Raw genomic sequence first — 22,924 nt, forward strand, 5'->3', positions numbered from 1 at the left:
TATTTGTGAATAGCCAAATAAATATTAAAATGATACGGATGCGTTCCCGGTCTTAATTAATTAATTAAGTCCCCCAAAAAACAACAATTAGACAAAAAGGGTCATGCACTTGTAGCATGAACAGGACTCGTGGCACGTGGATCAGTTTTAAGACTTTTTTACATTTTAAAAGTTTGAGTAACGTACATGTGTAAGATGATCTCAGACAAGGTTAATTCAATTAGAAATTGATAGCTTTAGGTTCTTGTACTACTAGTGTTTAAACTAAAGACAACAGTCTTTCAAACAGAAAACAGGGTCCCCACGGTCATGAAATTCCTGGAAATATTTTGAAATAAAATTTAAAAAAATCCAGTACTGGAAAAGGTTTGAAATTGATCAAACATCATCAAAGGTCCTGGAATATATCAAGGGTCCTGGAAAAATATTTGGCTATGCATTGTTTTTGGCTATTGATTTTGTTAAAACAAAACATTTTCATAAACATGAATAATATTACACGAAATATGTAACATAAGTAGTTTTTCGCCGAACGGGCTGTGTGACGGCAGCCTAATGTATGTCTCAAACTTTATTTTTGCTACACTGCCTATCTTTGGGCATTCTACATAGGAGTAAGAGACACATTATTGCGCCGAATGATTGTTATATAGGCCTGGAAATTGGGCTAAATATTCTGGAAAAGTTTTGGAAAAGTTTTGGAAATTCATTGCTAAAAATGTGTGGGGACCCTGAGAAAAGCTTAAAATGCTTTTGTCGACATTCAGTTAGATCTTGTTGTCCTGTTTTCGTGATTTCTTCAGCAGTACCAGGAACCTCTAAACCCAGTGGTTCTCAAAGTGGGGTCCAGGGATCCTCAGGGTTTCTTGAGGGGTTCTGGTTCCATTTGTACAATTACCATTGGTCTAACAATCCTGACTTGGTTGAAGGGGACCGTCATCTATGCAGCTATTTAACTCATTCAATCGGTAACGCATCTGTGTCATTTTAGATTTGAGCTACCTACCTCCATTATTTTATACTTTGGCTATTCAAAAATAGCAGATATACAAGCTCATAGCGCGGTACTATGAGGTTGTAGATCTTTGTGCAAATCTTTGAATATATATATTTTTTTTTTAAAGTGAACATTTGTAACTCCAATCTTTGCTTCTGGGCGTCCCTGGAACAACACATTTTGAAAATAATATATATATATATATTTCAAAAATAGCAGATCTACAAGGGCGTAGCTTGTAGATCTTGTAGATTTGAATAGCCAAAGTATAAAACAATGGTTATAGCTCAAATCTAAAATGACACAGATGCGTTCCCGGATTGAATGGGTTAATAGACTCCTAGACTCCTGACTCCCGTCAGGCAAGTACAGGTCATGTTCTACTGGCCCAAGGGTCATGCTCACTTGCCCGAAAAGTAAATTCTTAAGGTCCTTACACACCGGGCGACACCGGCGAAAATAGCGAATATACGCAAAATTCGGACTCGTTCCGAATAATTAAAAGACGCTTTTTCGCTTCGCTTTTTCGCTTTTTCGCTCCATGTACGGAGCCATTGACTTTATAAGGTTTTTAAAAAAAAACGCATTATTCGCACGAAAAAATCGCCCCGGTGTGTAACAACCTTTACTCTTGATAGAACAAATGAATGTTAAATCCAATCGATATTAACTGCTGAGTGGTGACAGTCACTTTGAAAAACAGAATGAGTGCATGCTGCTGCTAGTTGTAAAAAGGTAGCATTCTCCTTCATGAATAGCCAATCATATTTAATGAAGACCGAATGCACTTGCCTGTCGGGGCAACCTGAAAGCAAACACTTGCCCGAAAGTTTTGTTTACTTGCCACAGGCAGTCGGGGCAACCGTTGGTGTCAACCCCTGCCCTATGCAGTTTGAGACCCCACCTACTGGGTTGCCAGATCTGCTTATTATAATTTCCCCGCAAGATTTTATTGAAAATATCCGATCTACAAGTGATGCGACGCGTTGAAAGTGCTCATGTGGCCCATAGGCGCTTCTTTTGGGTTGGTTTTCCTAGACCTGGTTGCTTGTTTCTCTCACAGAATCTGGCAACACCTATCGGGATCAGGTGGTGATAGTGAGCACAGGTGACTGTGTTGACGTCACCTGGAGTTTGACCTCTACCACGATAAGGGAGGAGGTCAGTGACTGATACCGCATAATTCTTATCTCTGAGCTGAGTCTGCGGCTGTTTATATAATGACGACGATGGCGGGGTGGGTGAGACGGCAGAGCCAGGGAGGACCAAAGGGTGTGTTCTAGTCCAGGGGTCTTCAACATGGGGTCCGGGACCCCTAGGGGGTCCCCAGAGCTACTTTAGGGGGTCCGCCAAATCTTTGTGTGATAGGATTTAGTTTTTTTTACATTAACCACTTGAACCCTAAAATTCCTTTTCCGAGGGGAACATTAGCCGATCTACAAGCTCTCAGCGCCTCGCAGCGCGAGGCGTTGAGAGCTTGTAGATCGGCTATTTTTGGCAAAGAGGCTATAGGTGTAGAGGGAAAAAATAGCAGACTAAATAAAAATAAAAAACTTTAATCTGAAACACAATTTTATACAATATAGAGTAGGGGGTCCCTGCTTCATCTCTCTCTCAGCTAGGGGGTCCTTGGCCTGAAAACGTTGAAGACCCCTGTTCTAGTCGTTTCAAGGATCTCAGGGAACCCTTAGTATTACTTCTTGACTGTCATCGAAACATAGTTCATTGCATTCACCTGTGTGGCATAAGTTAAGCATGCGTCTCTGAGGCTAGAGATGATGCTGTCGGTAATGTTTAACCCATTAAAACTAGGAACACATCTGGTGTAACCACTTTAACCATTATGGAGCAACATATTTAGAGATGGTGGCGTCATAAACATATTATTTTGGGGAGTCCTTGACATGAAAGTTTGAGAACCAGCTGATCATAGCAACATAAGTTTATTTTCAAAAAACTATTAGGATTTATAAGACATTTGTAGAATCCCCAGAAGCAAATATTTTGAGTTACAAATGTTCGCTTAAAAAAAAAAAATCAAATATTTGCTCTCTGTGCCGCGATATGAGCTTGTAGATCTGCTATTTTTGCATAGCCAACGGAATCTAAACTGACACAGATGTGGTGAAGGTTAACCACGTGTGCCCTCTTTCAAACCTAGTGAAAATAGCCAATGCACAAGCTCACAAAGCATTGTGGGGCTACATGTTGTGATCTTGTAGATCTATTTTGTTTTGGTTCTATTTTTGAAATATTTTGAAAAGTTTCACCTATGATGACATGCCCAGAAAAAGGGACGTCAAGCTCAAAGTGGTTAATGACATTGTGATGTGAAACGATGCTTTATTTACATTTTACACTGCTGTGGCTAGACCTGGCCCTGACTAAGAATTAACACTGTACCTAGTGTTTTTCAGAAGTTTAGTTGTGGACATGGTTAAATCCATACTCTTGTCAAATCTAGATGTGGTAGCTCTACAAGACAACAAACCATAGCTTGTTATTCACAAAGCTATATATGCACAGCTCAAGCTGCAGGCCAGAAGTTACTGACACAACCTGTATTTGATTGAATTGCCAGCACTATTAAACTAATTATATATTGTTTGAAACATACTAAACTAATATTGACACTAACAGGCTGGGTTAATACACCGCAAAATCAGCCTTCACGGTTCCTTGTTCAGAGCTCAGATACCATTAGCTAAGTTACATTCACTTAAAGGTGGAGGAGTTGGCCAGCTAGCAGCACTAAAAAGGTAATTTCAGCTGAAACAACCAAGTGTCGTTAGTTCACCTACTAGTATTGACTGAGATAATACCTTGTGACAAACATAGGCTCAGATCAGGAGGTTGGATGCCTTTGGAGACCATTGGTGAGATATCACAGACAGTGCGTTTAAGTTGCTGCTTCTGCTTAGTGAGTGGGTATATTATAACATCACTTTTCACACACCCAAGTGGTCAAAGTTTGTTAGGTCTATGACAACAGATGAGCTGGTTATATGAGAACACACGATCTGCAAAAAGATCAAATTACAATGCCCCCTATTGCTGACCTTTGAATCATTGTAGCTGTCTAATCAGGGAGCAGGTAGACTTAGGATGGCAGGTGTGATAAATATTATTGGACAAAGATGCAGCAGCAATATCACTGGTTCCTTGCAGCCAGTGACTTTGAGTTTAACAGGTGGTAAGATGTAGAGATAGCAGTCTTTTCTTACCGATACTGATTCTGACACCTATAACTCGCGTATCGGTCAATACCGAGCACCGGTCCCATACCGGCGTTGTGTAATAAAAAAGAAAAAATCTAGGACAGTGGTTCTCAAAGTGGGGTCCAGGGACCCTCAGGGTTCCTTGAGGGGGTTCCAAATGGACCCTTACGTGTCTGTAACTCTTGAGAGTTATGAGAGTCCATGAAATTAAAAAGTTTGAGAAACACTGAGGATTTGTTTAAAAAATATATATAAAACAGTAGTGCAACATCAACTGAAGCATTCAAAATACAAAATAATTGATGACTGTAAATTACATTAATATAAATATAAAAATTAAAATATATAGATAGATAATAGATAAAAGATGTGGTATGGGAATGGCATAGACTGGCATATTTACCGATGCCAATACCAGCATTTTAGGCAGTATCGCTGGCTTTTTACGACACTGGTATGAGTATCGGAACAACTTTAGTAAGATGTCCCTGCTTTTTAACCCATTAAGACCTGGGACGCATCTGTGTCATTTTTTGATTTGAGCTAGAAAGCAGTATTTTACACTTTGGCTATTTTTGAAAAATCGAGAAAATGTGTGCAAGTCTTTCTTTGAATATATATATTTTTAAAGCAAACATTTGTAACTCAAATCTTTTCTTCTGGGGGGTCCCTGGAACAAACCATTTTGAGATGGGGGTCCGCGGCCAAATACATATCATTTTGGGGGTCCTTGACATGAAAACATTTGAGAACCACTGACATAGAAACATACGTTTTTTTCAAAAAACAGTTAGGATTTAGAAGACATTTTGTAGAATGGCAACCTCAGGCCTTAATTGGTTAAAAGACATTGGCATTGAAGAACTATCATGATGAGCTGCCTACTGGCTATAGAAATCACTTAGTGCTTTTTTTTTTTTTTCTCCACATAAAGCGCAGTGCAGCTCCACAGCTCCTGCCAGCTCACCAGCAGTGTGTGACACAGACACTGTGCCTACTTTGCCCACCCAGTGCAGGAATGTTTTGTTACTTTAATCCATTAAGACCGGGAACGCATCTGTGTCATTTTTAGATTTCTTTGGCCATTAAAAAAATAGCAGATATACAAGCTCATAGCGCTGCACTATGAGCTTGTAGATATGCTATTTTTTGAAAAGTAGTGGAAAATGTGTGCAAATCTTTGAAGAAATAATATATATATATATATGTGTATGTCTTAAAGTGAACATTTTTAACTCCGATCTGTGCTTCTGGGGGTCCCTGGAACAACATATTTTGGGGGTCCTTGATATGGAAAAGTTTGAGAACCAGTCATTATAGCAACACAAGTCTTTTAAAAAAACTGTTAGGATTTAGAAGACATTTGTAGAATCCCCAGAAGCAAAGATTTGAGTTACTTTAGAAAAAATACATATTATTTTTGCACACATTTTCATGATAACATTTAAAAAAAAAGCTGATCTTCAAGCTCATAGTGCGGCACTCGGTGCTGCGCTATGAGCTTTTAATGGGTTAAATGCTGGAGGGGGGAGACGTGATGGGAACATCCTATTATATTCTGAATGTTGTGGTGTAAGTGGCTAGATTTGAATCTGTGCTGTAATAGAATCTATTTCACTTTCATCTGTGTGACCTGAAGAGACCTTGTTTCTCCCAGAGGAATTTAACTGGCAAAACGCATTGGCTCCAACACTGGGCCTTGTCATGTAATTGTAACTTAGATCACACACTGTCTTGATTATACATTATCAAGACAATTCTATAATCCCAAATGTGAAATTTAAATGTCTATTTAGTAGTGAAAATAGATCTACAAGCTCACAACACGTGCATTTGTAGATCTGCTGTTTTACTAGAGGGGAGTGGAAGAAGTTCACCTGTAATGACATGCCCAACATACGGATGCCAGTTTGAAAGTGGTTTCACTTAAACTAGTCTATACTTAGTAGACCGGAATCCCAAGTGCTCTATTCACCTCATTCTTGGCCCCTCTCCAGGGCGGCGCCGTTGAGTTTTTCTCTGTGTGCTGCTTCATTCAATATCTGTTCACTTAGTCCCTAGTAGGCTACTGCAGGTGTAATGCTGGTAGTCGGCACTGTTGCCAGATTTTGCAAGAGAAACGAGCGGCCTGGTCTATGAAAATGAGCCCAACCAAGCAACTAGGCTAATGTTACATCAGCCATTTGAAAATGGAAGATTTACAACCTCACAAGGCGTCATGTAGATCTGCTATTTTCAAAGAATATTTTGGGAAAAAGGGAAATATTTTGAATATTTTTAAAACATGTTAACGTAGATCTTGTATGGGGGTCCCCGGCACCATTATTTTCAAATGGGGGTCCAAGGACAAATACATATTAATGTGGTGGTCTTTGACATGAAAAAATGTGGCAACCACTCGTTAAAAAAACATTAGGAAGCAAGCCCAAATAAGCAATTACACTTTAAAAACAAGCCCAAAGTTGCTTATTATAAGTAGATATGGCAACACAGGTAAACGGGAAACCCGTTGACATGGGGCTACCCACCCACCCCCCCACTGTCCTACCTGACCTGTTTTCGCTCCACACTTCCTCGTCTCCTCCACATTTTTTGAGTGCTCGGGTCTCCTCTTCCTTTTTAAGTCTACATTCCCGCTGATTCTAGAAGCACCTTCAATACTCTTTAAAGACATTTTAGCTCCTGTGAGCACCCGGTTGGCCTCTGTTTTTTCTCTGCAAATCATTTTAACCACTGTAATAGGGGTGTGCCGATACACTAATTTCACGAAACGATACGATACGATATTTGGCTCACAACTTCGATACGATTTCGATACGATACGATACGCACTTTTTTTATTATGAAAATAAATGGGGGAGAAAAAAAGGAAATGCAAACAAATAATTCTGTTTTTGCATTATTCAGACATGCAAACTTGTAGCTTTTCAGCCGTTTTGAATCCAAATAGGGCAATAGTGTGACACCTGACCCGAAAAAAAATAACATGTTTTCACCCTTTTCACCTCGGGCCTGTTTGCATGCCTGATTATTTTGATTGGTGTAAAAAAAAAAAAAGGTTTTTTTTTTTCAAAACGATATTTTTTTTTTCCAAAACGATACATATCGTCGCGAAAACGTATCGCGATATATCGCGGGACGATATATCGGCACACCCCTACACTGTAACCATTATTTTACATTTACATTTTTTTACATTAACATTTTTTAACTCAAAACTCAAAGGTTACATATTGTATTTGTGACTCAAGCTTGGAATTTACTGCTGTACTGCATTTGTGGCAAATAATCGCTGTTATTTCCAATTTCCAAATGCCAACAACATTATATAATGTTATCAATTGCCCAGGCTAACATGGTGACGTATATGGAATACCCCATAAATATATATATTTCCATAAATGTCTTTCCTGCATGGAGGAACCTGAGGGCAGCGCCCATCAACGTGCTCTGACTGTCACACTGGAGTGCACCCAGAGTCAGACCACACCACACGCCCCCTTTGTTGCATACAGGCTGCGTCCATGGCGACCGGCCCCTCCCCTCCCCTCCTTGTGATCCCAGCTTAGCCTGTGAGAGAGAGAGAGAGAGAGGGTGAAAACATAGCTGGCCGGGGTCTTAGCGTGGTACTTATGTATGGGTTGATTCACGAGAAGACGAGCCCATCCCCACCCCACCCTCTGAGCCTGTCAACACGGGGGAACATAAGTTAGGTGGGTGGGGCATGTGTGTGGGTAAGCGCAGCCGATTGACGGATGGACGATCGTGTCCTTTAAAGCGGCACTTTCTCTCTCTGCCAATGTGGTGGTGGTGGTGGTGTGGTGACATTGTCTCCAGAGGGTGTGAAGGAAAAACTGGATGCAGCGTTGACTGAGAACACGGGGGTGGCAGGGACGCAAACGTGTGTGTGTGTTTGTGTGTGTATATTCCACACTGTAAGCCTGGCGATAATCTCCCTCATAAAGAGAGCATATTTGTGTGTGAGTGACTGACTGACCACAGAGCTTAACTGAGACACTAGGCTACATTATGCAATCACGTACCTCCACTTCCCTCTTTAGAGCCAGTGGGTTTTGGCTGCCACAACTGTCTTGTGTGTGTGTGTGTGTGTGTGTGTGTGTGTGTGTGTGTGTGTGTCCATTCGCGTGGGGGTGTGTGTGGGGGGGGGGGGGGTAGTTTCGGCTTGCGGTTGAGATACGGGTGACAGCAATTTGGAGGGCTGTAGTGGTCGAGAGTGCCTGGTTTCGGTCTGGTGTCTGAATAAAGCTACTTTCCATTCTGTGTGTGTGTGTGTGTGTGTGCAAGCAAATGCTGTCGTGAGGGGGAAATGTCGCCGTACGTACATGCGTACATGCGTGCTCGCCTGCATGTCTCTCCTTACAGGGTCTGGTTGCCGCCGTGTCTGTTTTTAATGGGAAGATGATGCAACTGGCCATTCCTCTTTTCTACCAGGCATGGTAAGTGCGCGTGCGCCGCGCACGCGCACTTACATTTTGCGTTTGTGTGTGACATTGAGAGGGGATGTTGCTGAATGAAGCCTAGCCTGGATGTTTGCAGTGGAGGGTGGCCGGTTGCTAGGCGATGCTAGCGTGTTTGTTTTATTTTTAAAGAGAATCACTGCTGCCGAACATAACAGATCACACACACTCTCATTCGCACACTCCCACACACATTATGTGCACACACGCACACAAACGCAGACACCTTGGCCTGCACGTAATGAGTCTACTCCTCTGTGCAAATGTTAGCTGCAAGCGATGTTCCCGCGGATCCTTAAAACGTCTTGAATTCAATTTGTGAAATTCAAGGCCTAAAAAATGTCTTAAAATGTCTGGCATTGTAGGAGTTGGGGCATTAAATCTGATTTGTGGTAGAATGAATGAAAGCGGTTTGCAGACGGAGGAGTTGTTTCACTCCATTGTTTAGTTCCTGACTTGAGCAGATGCGGTCATATGGAAGCCCAGGACAAATGTGAAACGACAATACATTGCCGGACGTACACTCTGCTTTGGTAGGGTGGCGGTACGCTACGTTTTATGAGGCTGTGAGTGATCTGCATTTTACGTTAACCCAAAAGTAGCTTCCTTCCTATGGGCTGCAGCGAAGGGAAAAACGCAACAAGAACACAACGCTGCAATGAATGGGAAACGCATGCTTCGATGTGATCCCCATCCGTAGCTGTAGTTTGTCGATTTATTTTTGTCGCATTAATATTAAGACCCGGAGGCCGATTCTACAAGTGCCTTCCAAATCAGTAGTTCTCATACTTTTTTGTAAATTTCAAAAACACTTTCAAGATTTTTCAAAAATGTTCAAATATAGCAATGTAAAAGATCGCAGCACGGCACGAAGTGAGCTGTCTGTGAGCTTGTAGATCTGATTTTTTTGTTTTGATAGCTAAAATCTAAAATGACAAATGCTTTCCCTGTTTTACTGGGTTAATGGAATTTTAGAGGTATTAAAAAAGTAAAAAGTGTGTGCAGATAACCCGGCTGCAAGTGTTTTTAATCTAGAGCTCGATTGAGGGTGTGCTATTGGCACATGGATTGAAGAGAGAAACTTTGGAGGTAAGAATGGGGTGACTGACTGGCTGCCCCACCCTGGGCATGAAATCCAAACCTGCTCTGAGTATTTATAGTGTCTTTCTCTCAGACATAGGGGAGCTCATAGGCTGTGACACAGCACACATGCGCAGAGTACACACACACACACACACACACACACACACACACACACACACACACACACACACACACACACACACACCCATTCCACTAAAACCAGCTGGAGTTACTACTCACACCTACCGTCCTTTTTTGGGCACATGCCTGCTCTCTGTGCGTGTGTGCGCGCGCGTGTGTGTACACATGCTTGCTTGTGGTGCATGACCTAACTGACAATGGTGGAGGGCCTTTGGAGCCATGTGGACATTCTTGTTGAGGACGTCCCTCTCACCATGATGCTAGGGCTTTCCAAGTGGAGTTGTTGGCTCACACAAACAATAGACATCTGATTGTCACATTCAATTCGGCCGTGCTGCTCAGATGTGAATGTCATTGGACATAGTTCAGAAGGTTATAGCCAGTGTGTGGTGGTTTACAGTTGCTGCTGATGCAGGCCAAGGGTTGAGGATATAGAGGGGTTAAGGGAAAATAGCCTCTGAGATCTCAACATGTCCCTGAAGTCTGTGTTTTTACTGTGGATTCATGTAGGGTGTCTATTGAATTGAATTCAATCAAATGGAATCGGACCGAGACCTATTGAATCGGGAGATCTTTTCCAATATGCTGTCCTATCACACAGGCGTCTCATTTTTATCTGCAAAAGTCTTTGGCAACATGTTGTAGGGCTAATGTATAAATCAAATAATTTGTTTTCCAATATTTAAAAGGATATTTCACTTTCAAACATATTTGGAAGGGGTAGTGTCTGACAAAAAATAATATTGAATATTGAATACCTAAATACTGAATCAAGTAACTTAAACTGTCTGGAGTGTTCACAAAAGCCTGAGTAGACGTTAAAATGACCACAAACATGTTTGAAAGTGAAATATCTTGTTAAAAATTAGCATAATTTATGTTTATATTTACAGAATCACAATTCTTAAAGAATACATTACATTGCAATACAAATTGACATCCTAAGAATTGATAGTATATTGTATGTCGGGGGAATACACCTCCTGTGCGTAGTTGAGAACGGTGACATAGTGTTTGTGGTCGTGACTCATCAGTGGGAACTGAAGTCTGAAGTAGGAAGCTCCCAAGCATATCAATTACAAACGGCCGACTTAACAAACGTTTCCATTCTGAAAGCGTGTGGCCGGGAGATATCCAAACAGACATGGCAGAGAAGCGTGAATTTATGGTAGCACTTAAGGCGAGGCCACTGATAAAAACGGCGCCAAGTTGTAAAAGGTGCCATAAACGCGCCAATTTAGTTGAAGCGTCTAACAGACAGACACCTGACCTCTTCAGAGAATCCAAAGCCCAACGGGTGTGATGGTTGATAAGTTGGACCCCATCAGGCAACGTATTCCTCCACAAGCACTGAATGAACCATTGACTGTATAACAAAATGGGTCGAGATTCTGCCTCTCCCCCTCTTTAGATCCCATGAGGTACATTAACCCATTAAAACCGGGAAAGAATCTGTTGTCATTTTAGATTTGAACTAAAAGCATTCTTTTATACTATTAAACAATGGCAGATCTACAAGCCTGTAGATCTGCTATTGACAATTGACAATCTTTGCTTATGGGGGTCCCTGGAACAAAATATTTTGAAATGGGGGGGGTGGGGGGTTGGCGGCCAAATGCATATCATTTTGGGGGTCCTTGACATGAAAAAGTTTGAGCACCAGTGACTGATATAGTAACAAATGAAATCATGTTCATATTGTACTTTTCATCGAAACATTTCAGTGCAAGGTTTAAAACAAACAAACAATGATAATATGCACTGAGAAACTGAAACGGAAAAAAGGGTGATCAGGAAATAAACCAAATCAAAATGTATTTCCTACACTCTGTTTATTAAATAGACTGTTGGGTGTCGGGTTAGTTCTGTGGTGTGGTTGAAGGAGTGTCAAAGGGATGGGATCATGTCTGTGTCGTTGTTGTTGACCACTCTGCCCCCTCTCCTCTCCTCTCCTCTCTCTCCCTCCCTCCCTCTGATCCTCCCTGCAGCTGTAGACAGTAATGGGTGCATTCCTAGACAAGCCGAAGACGGAGAAGCACAGCGCCCACGGCGACGGCAACGGGCTGCGCTATGGCCTGAGCTCCATGCAGGGCTGGCGGGTGGAGATGGAGGACGCCCACACGGCCGTCGTGGGACTCCCCCACGGACTCACTGACTGGTCCTTCTTTGCCGTGTACGACGGCCACGCCGGCTCCCGGGTGGCCAACTACTGCTCCGGCCACCTGCTGGAGCACATCCTGTCCGGCGGGGGGAGCGACTTCGGCTCGGGGGGCACCGGCACCGTGGAGGGCGTGAAGGACGGCATCCGCTCGGGCTTCCTGAAGATCGACGAGTTCATGCGGAGCTTCTCGGACCTGCGGCAGGGCCTGGACCGCAGCGGCTCCACGGCGGTCGGCGTGCTGCTCAGCCCCAGCCACCTCTACTTCATCAACTGCGGCGACTCGCGGGCCGTGCTGAGCCGAGACAAGGGGGTGGGCTTCTCCACGCAGGACCACAAGCCCTGCAACCCGCAGGAGAAGGAGCGCATCCAGAACGCCGGCGGCTCGGTCATGATCCAGCGGGTCAACGGCTCGCTGGCCGTGTCCCGGGCCCTGGGGGACTACGACTACAAGTGCGTGGACGGCAAGGGCCCCACGGAGCAGCTGGTGAGCCCCGAGCCCGAGGTGTGCGTGATGGAGCGCGCGGCCGAGGGCGACGAGTTCGTGGTGCTGGCGTGCGACGGCATCTGGGACGTGATGTCCAACGAGGAGCTGTGCGAGTTTGTGCGCTCGAGGCTACAGGTCTGCGACGACCTGGAGAAAGTCTGCAACGCAGTGGTGGACACGTGCCTGCACAAGGTAAGAGGATCGATGTGCACATGTTGTTTTAAGCCATTAAAACAACCGGGAACGCATCTGTGTAACCACTTTAACCATCATTTTATACTTTGGGCTATTTTTGAAAAATCTTGAAAATGTGTGCAAAATTTTTGCCCTTGACATGAAAAAGCTTGAGAACCACTGATTATAGCAACATTTTGTAGAATTGTAGAATCCCCAGAAGCAAAGATTTGAGTTACAAATTTTAGCTTTAAAAATATATATATATTCTAAGATTTGCACAAATGTTCACGATAAAAAAAGGCAGATCTACCACCTTGTAGCTTGTATATTTGAGCTGTTTTTAAATAGCTAAAGAAATCTAAAAATGACACAGATTCTTTCCTGGTCTAAAGAGGTTAAGCATTTATTTTGATTGCCTTCTGGATTTCAATATCGTGATATGAGACTACATATCGTCTGGGATTATCATCATCATAATATTGTGATGTAACATAAACTGTTGTCTGTTTCTTGTTTCTAATCAATTAATAAATAAAATATATTGAAAAAAGTGAAAATAGACGATCTACAAGCTCACAACACGTCACATGTAACATGTTGTGAGCTCATGTTTTTTGCAAAAATATTGATATCGTCACAATGCGATACTATCGATCTACCTCTGTACAGCCATACATAGACGTGTGACAAATTAAAAGAAAAATACAGGTGTACTGCATGATAGAATTATAGCAATTACTAGGGATGTCCGATATTATCGGCCGATATTAGCATAAAAATTGATATCGGGAAAATATCGGTATCGGTTTTTGAAAAAAAAAAAAATCTCTTTTTTTTTTTTTTTTTTGGCTTTATAAATAAGTTACAGGAGTTCTTACTGTATATGGTGTGTGTGATATGAAATTTGAGCTTACCCTAATCACAATAATCCCCGCATATATCGGTATCGCTTGATATCGGTATCGGTAATTAAGAGTTGGACAATATCGGTATATCGGTTATCGGTAAAAAAGCCAATATCGGACAACCCTAGCAATTAACATCCTATCATGCTCTGTGGCATTTATAAAAAATGTTTAGTAGGCCCAGTTGACCTCGATTTGTGATCAAGATGGCAAGAGAAAAATATCTATCCTAAGTGGCCTTGAAAGAGGGTTCATTATTTGGCCTCAGATGGCAAGGGAGCTTCAATAACAAAGACAAGACTGCTCAACGGGCATCTAGAGTTTTGGGAAAGACGGTCAGTAAATGGGGGTCGGAAATCGTGGTCGAAAGTGCACATTTAATGGCTGTAGTGCTTGTGCATTAGTGAGATATGTAAAGGAAAAACAGAAGAGCAACTCTTCCTCAGGTGACTGAGACTGTCGATGCAGGATGTGGTTAGGCCGTGTCAGCAAGAACAGCCCATCGACAACTACATTGAGATGGCTATTATAGGGTAGGGTTGCAGGGCATGAGCCCCTCATTACAAAGACAATGCACATTTGAAAGTTCAGTGGTGCAAAAAAAACCATAGACACTGGTCTATAGAGATGTGGGGAAATGGTGATATGGTCCAATGAGCGGTCATTCATCATAATCGACGCACTTGGGTGAGTGCCAGTGGTGTAACATTTACTCAAGTACTGTACTCAAGTACAGTTTTAAGGTACTTTTACTTTATTGGAGTATTTCCAATTTTCAGTACTTTTACTTCTACTCCACTATATCTCAGAGGCAAATATTATACTTTTACTCCACTACAATTATTTGAAAACTTTAGTTACTTTGTAGATTTTGATAATTATCACAAAACATACAGTAACCACTAAAGTCCTATATTTTGGCCATTTGAAAATAGCCGATCTACTAGCTCTAAATGCGTCGCATTGTGAGCTTGTAGATCTGCTATTTTCAAAAGATTTGTATACAATCTATACATTTGAAAACATGTGAAATGGGACATCTGCATAATGAGTTACTTTTGTACTCCAAGTATATTTTGATACCAATACTTTTGTACTTTTACTCACGTAAATTTTGAATTCCGGAATTTCACTTGTAACAGAGTATTTCTACATGCAGTAGTGATACTTTTACTTAAGTAACACATGTGAGTACTTTTCCCACCACTGCTACTAAGTGGTTTTGATCAGTAAGAACATGATATGAATCGTCTGCTGTGGCCTCCAGTCTCCAGATCTCAACCCAATTGATTTTGGACCAATGTGTTAGACAGTGCTCTCTACCATCATCGTACACGCAACTAAACAAGGGAATATGTTTTGTTAGAATGGTTTTCCATCCCTCTATGAGAGTTCCATAAACGTGTATAATCTATGCCATTGCTAAGGCACATTGAAGTGCTGCTCATAGTGGCCCAACACCTCACTAACACGATTTATGTTGCTTTTTCCTTTAGAATTGTCAACCGTCTGTAGTCTGTGTATGTACTAACTAAGTGGGATCAATGCAATACATTCAACCCACAGTTTCATCTATACCAACACAAAGATCACAGGGCAATAACGGTCATAAGTATATTTAACAGCAAGTTGAAACTTTTCCTTTGTGGCAGCTTCGTAGATGCAGATGCTTTGTCGTAGGAGGTGTTAAACGTAGAGCAGGAGGCTAAGACTTCGTTCATTTTTTACAGCATGCAAATTCTCTATCTTTATCAACAACCCTCTGCTGAAAAAAAAAAAAAGTTGATTAAAACTCAAACTGCACGGTCGTTCTCAAAGCCCAATATACGTCACTTTCCAGTTGCCTGCCGCACACGCTGCTCTCATCTGTGAGAGGGATGTAGTCTACCAATCAAGAAAAACATCACAAATAATAGGCTGACTATTCCACTGTCTTGATTTCAACAACTGAAACCATTAACCGCATTAACCCTGACGTCTTTTGTCGTTTTATTGGTGTAAATTCTCAAAAATAGCCTAAGCTCTATATGCTTAATTTATACATGTAACAAGGGATGGGACGATAATCGTTATTATTGTTTGTTGTGATAAAAAAACGTCTCACAATAATCGCATCGCAGAGATTTTAATTCATCTGAAATTGTCCTCCGTCATACAGGAGGAATTAGCTTCTGTTGAGCTGCAAATTCAGTACCACTTAAACCCTCTATACTTACTTAGATCTACAAGCTGACAAAGCGTTGTGAGCTTGTAGATCGGCTATTTTTGCCAAACGTTCCCCCGAAAATAGGGACGCTGAGGGTTCAAGTGGTTAACAAAATTCGCATTTTAAGTTTTTTAACGCATTCAGAATTCTAAATCCTGACAAAGTTTTCTGAAAAACGTCAAATATTTAGACAAAAATTACAACAAATGTATGTTTCTATATACTGTACATAGCAACAAGAACCCCAAGGGGTTCCCGTCCTGAAAGGCATAGTTACAAATAGGGGTTCCCGCCCAAAATGGGTGATTATGGCGATATCGTTAATCGCAATTATCACATTGAGTGCCAGGGGTTTTTCAAAACAGGGTACCTCCGGCCTAGACCGTGGCGTCGCGGTCTAGGCACCCTGGTTGAAAATCCTTAATAGCAGTGTGCCGCGGGTTCGCGTCCCGTTCCCGTCGGCCTTTCCTGCATGTCTTCCCCCCATCTCTCTCCCCATTCTTCCTGTCAGACTACTTTCCCTGTCCCTCTTCAATGAAAAATAATAAAAAACTACCAAAAACAAATCTTTAAAAAAAAAAAAAACAGGGTACCTCCAGTGCCTGGAATTTTAACCATTTTTGGACCTTTTTCAAGTAGTCACAAAACATTTTCAGTGATCACCGTCCTCACGGTGATCCCCTCATTACACACATAGAGGTCTCGTACAATCCGGGGAAAAAGATTAAAAACATTCGGTAATCCGTTCCATAGTTGCAGCCAGTTGAAAATAGTCGAAAATACATCGTAAAAACAAAAAGTACACAGGAGCCGAGATACAGGCTTTTGAAGTCATAACTCAACCAGGAGGTGGATTGGAGTCTAAATCTTCGTAAAATGATATCTCCTGGTGCTGTGAAGGAAAAAAAAAAATTGGGGGAAAAAAAAAAAATGTTTTTTTTTTTTTTTTCATATTTTTCCCCAAAAACGGCCATAACCGTTTTTGGCACACCATGTTAGGATTATGAAAAACGGTCCGGACCGTTTTTGGCACTCAATGTGTTATTTTTGCCACAATAATCGTCGTGACATGTCATTTTCATATCGTCCCATCCTTGGTTGTAACCGGGGTTGTGCGGGCGAAAATAGCAGAATATACATTGTGGTCCTGTCTGTGCAACTCAAGTTGATGCTAATTTTTTGTTCTCTCTGGTCTTGGTCCTCCAGGGGAGCAGGGACAATATGAGCGTGGTGCTGGTGTGTTTACCTGGTGCTCCCAAGGTCTCCGAGGAGGCCATAAGGAAAGAAGAGGAACTGGATAAGTACATAGAGAAACGGGTTGAAGGTAAGGAAGACCCAACAGGATGTATATCAGTCTGAGGCTGAATACGTACAGTACACCTGAACTTGACTTTGTTTATCTCCAATAAACTTAACCTGTGTGTGTGTGTGTGTGTGTGTGTGTGTGTGTAGACCTGCTGGCGACTGGTGGGGAAGATGGACCCCCTGACCTGGTGACTGTTGTGAGGAGCATTGCCACTGAGAACATCCCCAACCTCCCGCCCGGTGGAGGCCTGGCCAGCAAGTAAGTAACACAGCATGGAAAACACATGTACGCACACGCACGCACGCACACACGATAAGATAAACACATTGATCCACCTATTCCAGCATCTGATTATATGCAGTACTCTATTCTGCAAGGCGACAATAGAGGATATGCGCATGCTTAAAGTGAATGGCAAATCGAGTGGCAAAGAAACATGCAAAATTAGTTTAACATTGTTTAATGTTGTTTAATGCAATCAGATATGACTTTTCTGTTTGGATGCATGGGCTGTCAAGGCCAGAAAGTATTTTTTTGACACTCAGTAGGCATTCCTGCATAACTTCCGGGTTTGATGATGATGTCACACGCATATCCTCTATACTAAGAGTGAAGCAGCCGTAATGGCCAGCTAATTAACCAATCAGAAAGACCATTTGCCAGGTGCAATCAAACTTTTTTAGACCATTTGCCAGGTGCAATCAAACCTTTTTTTTTTATATCAAGGACTGTCATAATAACACAATTATAAGTTACAGACCTGTAAGGGTCCATTTTGGAACCCTGCCCCTATAGGAATTGTTAAAGGGAAACCGTCAAGGAATCGCTAAGGAACCGGAATCGTTAACATCCTTACAGGATTCCAACACTGTACATGTAGGACAAATATTGTATGTGTCGTCCAAGCAGTGATGTGTGTGTGTGTGTGGTCGGTGTGTTCACAGACGCAGTGTGATCGAGGCCGTGTACAACAGGCTGAACCCCCACAGAGAAGAGGAAGGGGTGAGTTGCTCTCTCTAAACGCTCCCACTCTTCATCCTCTACACATCAACATGGCATGGTAAATTAGAGCACTTCACTCCATACCACATGGGGAAACACCTCTTTTTAATGTGTGTGTGTGCAATGCATGTACTGTGTGTGTGGAATACATACGCTTGATCTACTGTAAGTGTGGGTAAGGGTTGAGGATAGGACTCATCAACAAAATGGACAGGAATTCCACATTGCTGACTTATTTGGTTTGAAAAGCCTCAACAGACTGCTTCTCTCGCATTGTCAGTTATACAATAGCAGTTACCTTGCCTATTGCCTATCGCCTTTTTATTTGGAAGTCGCATCCATGATATTCCGACTTGAGATTCTGACTTATCAGGGCAGGAGAATTATGTTTTTGGACCAGCCAGACTCTGTGGCTGGTGGTCCAAAATTCCATATAATTGGTCCTCTACATTCTGTCTACTTATGTCTCAGAGGAGGCTGACAGTTAAAAAAAACCTGCCCACCAATGACATCATGACACCAATGACATTTCAAACTTTAGTGCAAGAACAATGGCTTCTATTTCAGAATGCAAACTTTCTAGAAAGAGAAATGCTGTAGTTTCTACTAGCTTGGCAGGTTTCTGAACTGTCCGTATAGCCCACCAATGAGACGCAGAGTGAGTGGACTTGAGTTAAAAATGTTCGCTTTAAAAGAATATATATATTCAAAGATTTGCACAAATTGTCATGATTTAAAAACAAATAGCAGATCTACAAGCTCGTATTGCGGCACAAAGTGATGCGCTATGAGCTTGTTTATCTGCTATTTTTGAATAGCCAAAGTATAAAATAATGCTTTTTAGCTCTAATCTAAAATGACACAGATGCTTTCCCGGTTTTAAGTCCCCCAATATATTCCCACTGTAGTGCTAAGTCTGATCAGTCAGTGAGCTCTGTCGATTACTTTTTCCAGATTAATTGAATAATTGAGAAGTGCGTCATATATCGATGAATCTGCGTGGAAACATTCGAATAGATATTTTAAAATATCTTACACTTTCAAATATGTTGTACAACACAGTCATGCAAAAGTACCGATAGTTTATTTTAAATCGATTTGTTTGCTTAACTGCACTAGTTTTTTTGCAGACAGAAATTAGCTACACTTATATCTATATACTTATATATAGCTTTATACTTTTATATATTTAGAAATATATTCCGACTTGATATAATTTATCCAAAGTGTGTGTGTGTGTGTGTGTGTGTGTGTATGTGTGTGTTGATAAGGCCATGGACTAGGTGTTTTCACTGGGCTGTGTGGTTGCTGATTGCTGTTGACACAACTTGTCTGTTAAAATGTAAAGTGCAGGTCACTGGGGCTCCTGGCTCACTGGGTTGGTGGTAGACTGTGTACTGTACTGTATGTGTGTACGGGGACGTGACACCGGGCTCTTAAACACTGCCGCACCAGATTGTATGAGGCTAGACAAATGTGATCACTGTGTGTGTGTGTGTGTGCGCACACTTCAATAGCATAGGTTGATGTTTGTTAGCTGTGTGTGAGAGAGAAAAGAGAGCGTCGTGGTTGATTTATACTTTGTTGCGTGCTTTGTAGTGCACCGAAAATGGCAGATCTACAAGCTCACAACGGGGTCGCAGAACTAGAACATAGTGGGCTTATAGATCGGCTATTTTCGAAGTGTGCGACACCGGCCGCGCAACTAAGTATAAATCACCCTTTAGTTAGCGATGCGGGTGTGACCGTGGCTGTGCCTGCAGAGTCTGACCCTGGCGTGTCGCCCCAGGCCGGTGCGGGGGAAGGCACTGCCGGAGCGCAGAGTGAGGAGGGAGATGAGCGGAAGGCGTTCCTTCTGGAGGCTCTGCGGCAGATCCGCTTGGCCAACCGGGTCAGCTACCCCTCGCTCATGGAGGCGACGCGGGCCGCAATGCGCCAACCGGGGCAGAGCACCGCGGCCAACGGCGGAGCAGGGGAAGCGGAGGGGACCCCCGTCGACGGCGCCGAGGAGGACCACAGCCGGAGCCCCGTCTGCTGCCGCCAGGAGGGAGCCTGCTCCGAGGACCAGGAGCAGCCCGCCTCCCCTCCCTCTCTCCCCTCGCCCCCACCCTCCCCCGCCGCCACTGCAGAGCCCAGCCATGGCACGTCCACCGCTGCGGACGTCCTTGCCCAGCCCGACCCCTCTGCCTGACCCTGACCCCTCCCCCCTGACCTCGTCGCTTCAGTCAGACACACGGTGACCCCTTGTCCTTTTGCTCTGAGCAGCTTTTCCTGCTCACAGGCCGAAGTAGAACACATAGGAGTGCTGCTCTTGTTGATCATGCCAGCTTGTTCATCATCTCCGTCTGGTTGCAGCTTCAGTTTTAATAACGACATTAGAGCGGCGCTTCTATCTGTTAAAGTACTGCGTCACCATCCTCCCCCCCTTCCTCCCACACACTCCTGCCCCGCCAGACTGTATAGAAAAACCTCCTTTTTCATCTACTGCCGGATTATCCCAGCCATTTTCTCCCTCTGACCAGCCACCAATCTCCCTCAACTCCCCTCCCAAAGTATGCTTCGTTAGCTGGTAGACTGAAACAAAAAAAAAGCGTACGTGCTAATGCAGTGAATGTAGCAGTATTGTCTTTGCTGGTGTTTGATTCGTCATCCTGTCTCCCCCCCCAGAACAGAGAGAAGATCCCCCTCTGAACTGTAGCTGTTTAACATCCCAGTGCCCTGCACGGTCTCCAAACCTACAGCAACTTAACTGACTGTGTGTGTGTGTGTGTGTGTGTGTGTGTGTGTGTGTGTGTGCGCGAGCGCGTGTGTGTGTGCATAAGTATCGAGTGACGGTGAAGAGACTTCTGACTAATGCCGAGCTGTTTTGTGAGTGAGGCTTGTCAATATGCTCAACAACAATCTCATGCTGTAATAATCCAACCTTAGGTAATTGTTGAGGAAAGACTAGACGGTTTAAGTGGTTAAATAATTCCCTTGCTCACACACTCCATCATTGTCCTTATACTGTGCATAGGAGCCTTAACAGCAATCCAAAGAAAGAGAATTTACTTCCTGCAGTTGGGGTTCAGGGCGGCACTCTTGGGGCAAAACATGAGGGTCCACTAAATATGTATTGAGTTCAGCCCAAAGGCCTTGAAATTATGTTTTTCCTTTTTTTTGGGGGGGGGGGGGGGGGTTAAAAGACGAAGGGGGAATATTTACCTTTTTGGTCTTGTAGCACAAGTATGATCAGACCATTAACGGAATGTAATCTGTGGTGGAGAAACGCAAACAACAGAACGGCTTGAATGTTTTCTGTGCAAATGCATGTGTGGTTGACTTGTTGTCCGGTCTGTTAGCGTAGCTGAAGTGTTGAGGTGAACAAGCCTAAGTGTCCATAAAGGTACAGCAGTTCCATGTCCACAGACAGAATGTATACATCCAGACGAAATCCTTGGCATCTCCCCTGTACTTTTTCATGTGGTATATTCCAACTGCTCAAAAGATGCATTCTGAAACTGCTTGGTGATTGGAACAGACTGGTGAAATTGAAAAATAAAAAGGTGTTTTATTTTTCCCCTGTGTGTGTGAAAGGAGATGGAGAGATAGTTGTCATTCTGTTAGATGCCCTGTACATCGGCAAAGCATGGACTGCAGCTGTTTGCATCATCTATGGCGCTCACTGTTCCCGGGAACGTTATGCTAAATGCATAGTGTGCGTTTGTGTGTGTGTGTGAGAGAGTTCTATTTGTACGCACTTGGTTGGGCCATATCAGTCCCACACATTAAAATGTGATCTAATTAATGAACAAATAAAATAATTTCAGGTCAAATCCACTCATCTGTGAATTTGTCGTTGTCTCGATTGCTGTTGACACAACTTGTCTGTTAAAATGTAAAGTGCAGGTCACTGGGGCTCCTGGCTCACTGGGTTGGTGGTAGACTGTGTACAGTACTGTACTGTAGTGTGTGTGTGTGTACGGGGACGTGACAACAGGCTCCTGAACACTGCCACACCATATTGCATGAGACTAGACAAATATGATCACTGTGTGTTTCAATAGCATAGGTTGATGTTTGTTAGCTGTGTGTGTGTGTGTGTGTGTGTGTGTGTGTGTGTGTGTGTGTGAGAAAGCAAGCGGTTGTGGTTGATTTATACTTTGTCGTGTGCTTTGTAGTGCACCGAAAATGGCAGATCTGCAAGCTTACAACGGGTTTGCAGAACAGAACATGGTGGGCTTATAGATCGGCTATTTTCGAAGTGTGCGACACCGGCCGTGCAACTAAGTATAAATCGCCCTTTAGCTAGCGATACGGGTGTGACCGTGGCTGTGCCTGCAGAGTCTGACCCTGGCGTGTCGCCCCAGGCCGGTGCGGGGGAAGGCACTGCCGGAGCGCAGAGTGGGAAGAGCCTTCGGAAGGCGTTTCTTCGGGAGGCTCTGCGCCAGATCCGCGTGGCAAACCGGGGCAACATCCCCCGGCTCCTGGAGGCGACGCTGGCCACGTACCGCCAGCTGGCGGAGAACACTGCGGCCGACAGCGGAGCAGGGGAAACGAAGGGGACCCCTGTCGCCGGCGCCGAGGACCCCAGCCGGAGCCCCGTCTGCTGCCGCCAGGAGGGAGCCTGCTCCGAGGACCAGGAGCAGCCAGTCTCCCCTCCCTCTCTCCCCTCGCCCCCGCCTTCCCCCGCCGCCACTGCAGAGCCAGAGCCCAGTCATGACGCGTCCACCGCTGCGGACGTCCTTGCCCAGCCCGACCCCTCTGCCGGACCCTGACCCCTCCCC

General features: G+C 43.5%; 1 protein-coding gene across 5 annotated transcripts in view; it reads left to right on the top strand.

The window, feature by feature from the left end:
• Positions 1-21,977, top strand: part of ppm1bb (protein phosphatase, Mg2+/Mn2+ dependent, 1Bb) — a 29,652-nt gene extending 7,675 nt beyond the window's left edge. Inside the window, exons 2-6 of one of the 5 annotated variants that reach the window (XM_084079212.1) lie at positions 11,906-12,754; positions 17,057-17,174; positions 17,303-17,414; positions 18,101-18,158; positions 19,948-20,816. In XM_084079212.1, coding sequence (XP_083935338.1) covers positions 11,918-12,754; positions 17,057-17,174; positions 17,303-17,414; positions 18,101-18,158; positions 19,948-20,349 — 1,527 coding nt within the window. In that variant the 5' untranslated portion in view covers positions 11,906-11,917 and the 3' untranslated portion in view covers positions 20,350-20,816. The other 4 variants (XM_084079213.1, XM_084079214.1, XM_084079215.1 and 1 more) reach the window with 4 other exon arrangements.
• Positions 21,978-22,924: the final 947 nt, after the last annotated feature.

Source organism: Gymnoscopelus microlampas, assembly GCF_963454915.1.
Source record: "Gymnoscopelus microlampas genome assembly, chromosome: 14".
Taxonomy (NCBI): domain Eukaryota; kingdom Metazoa; phylum Chordata; class Actinopteri; order Myctophiformes; family Myctophidae; genus Gymnoscopelus; species Gymnoscopelus microlampas.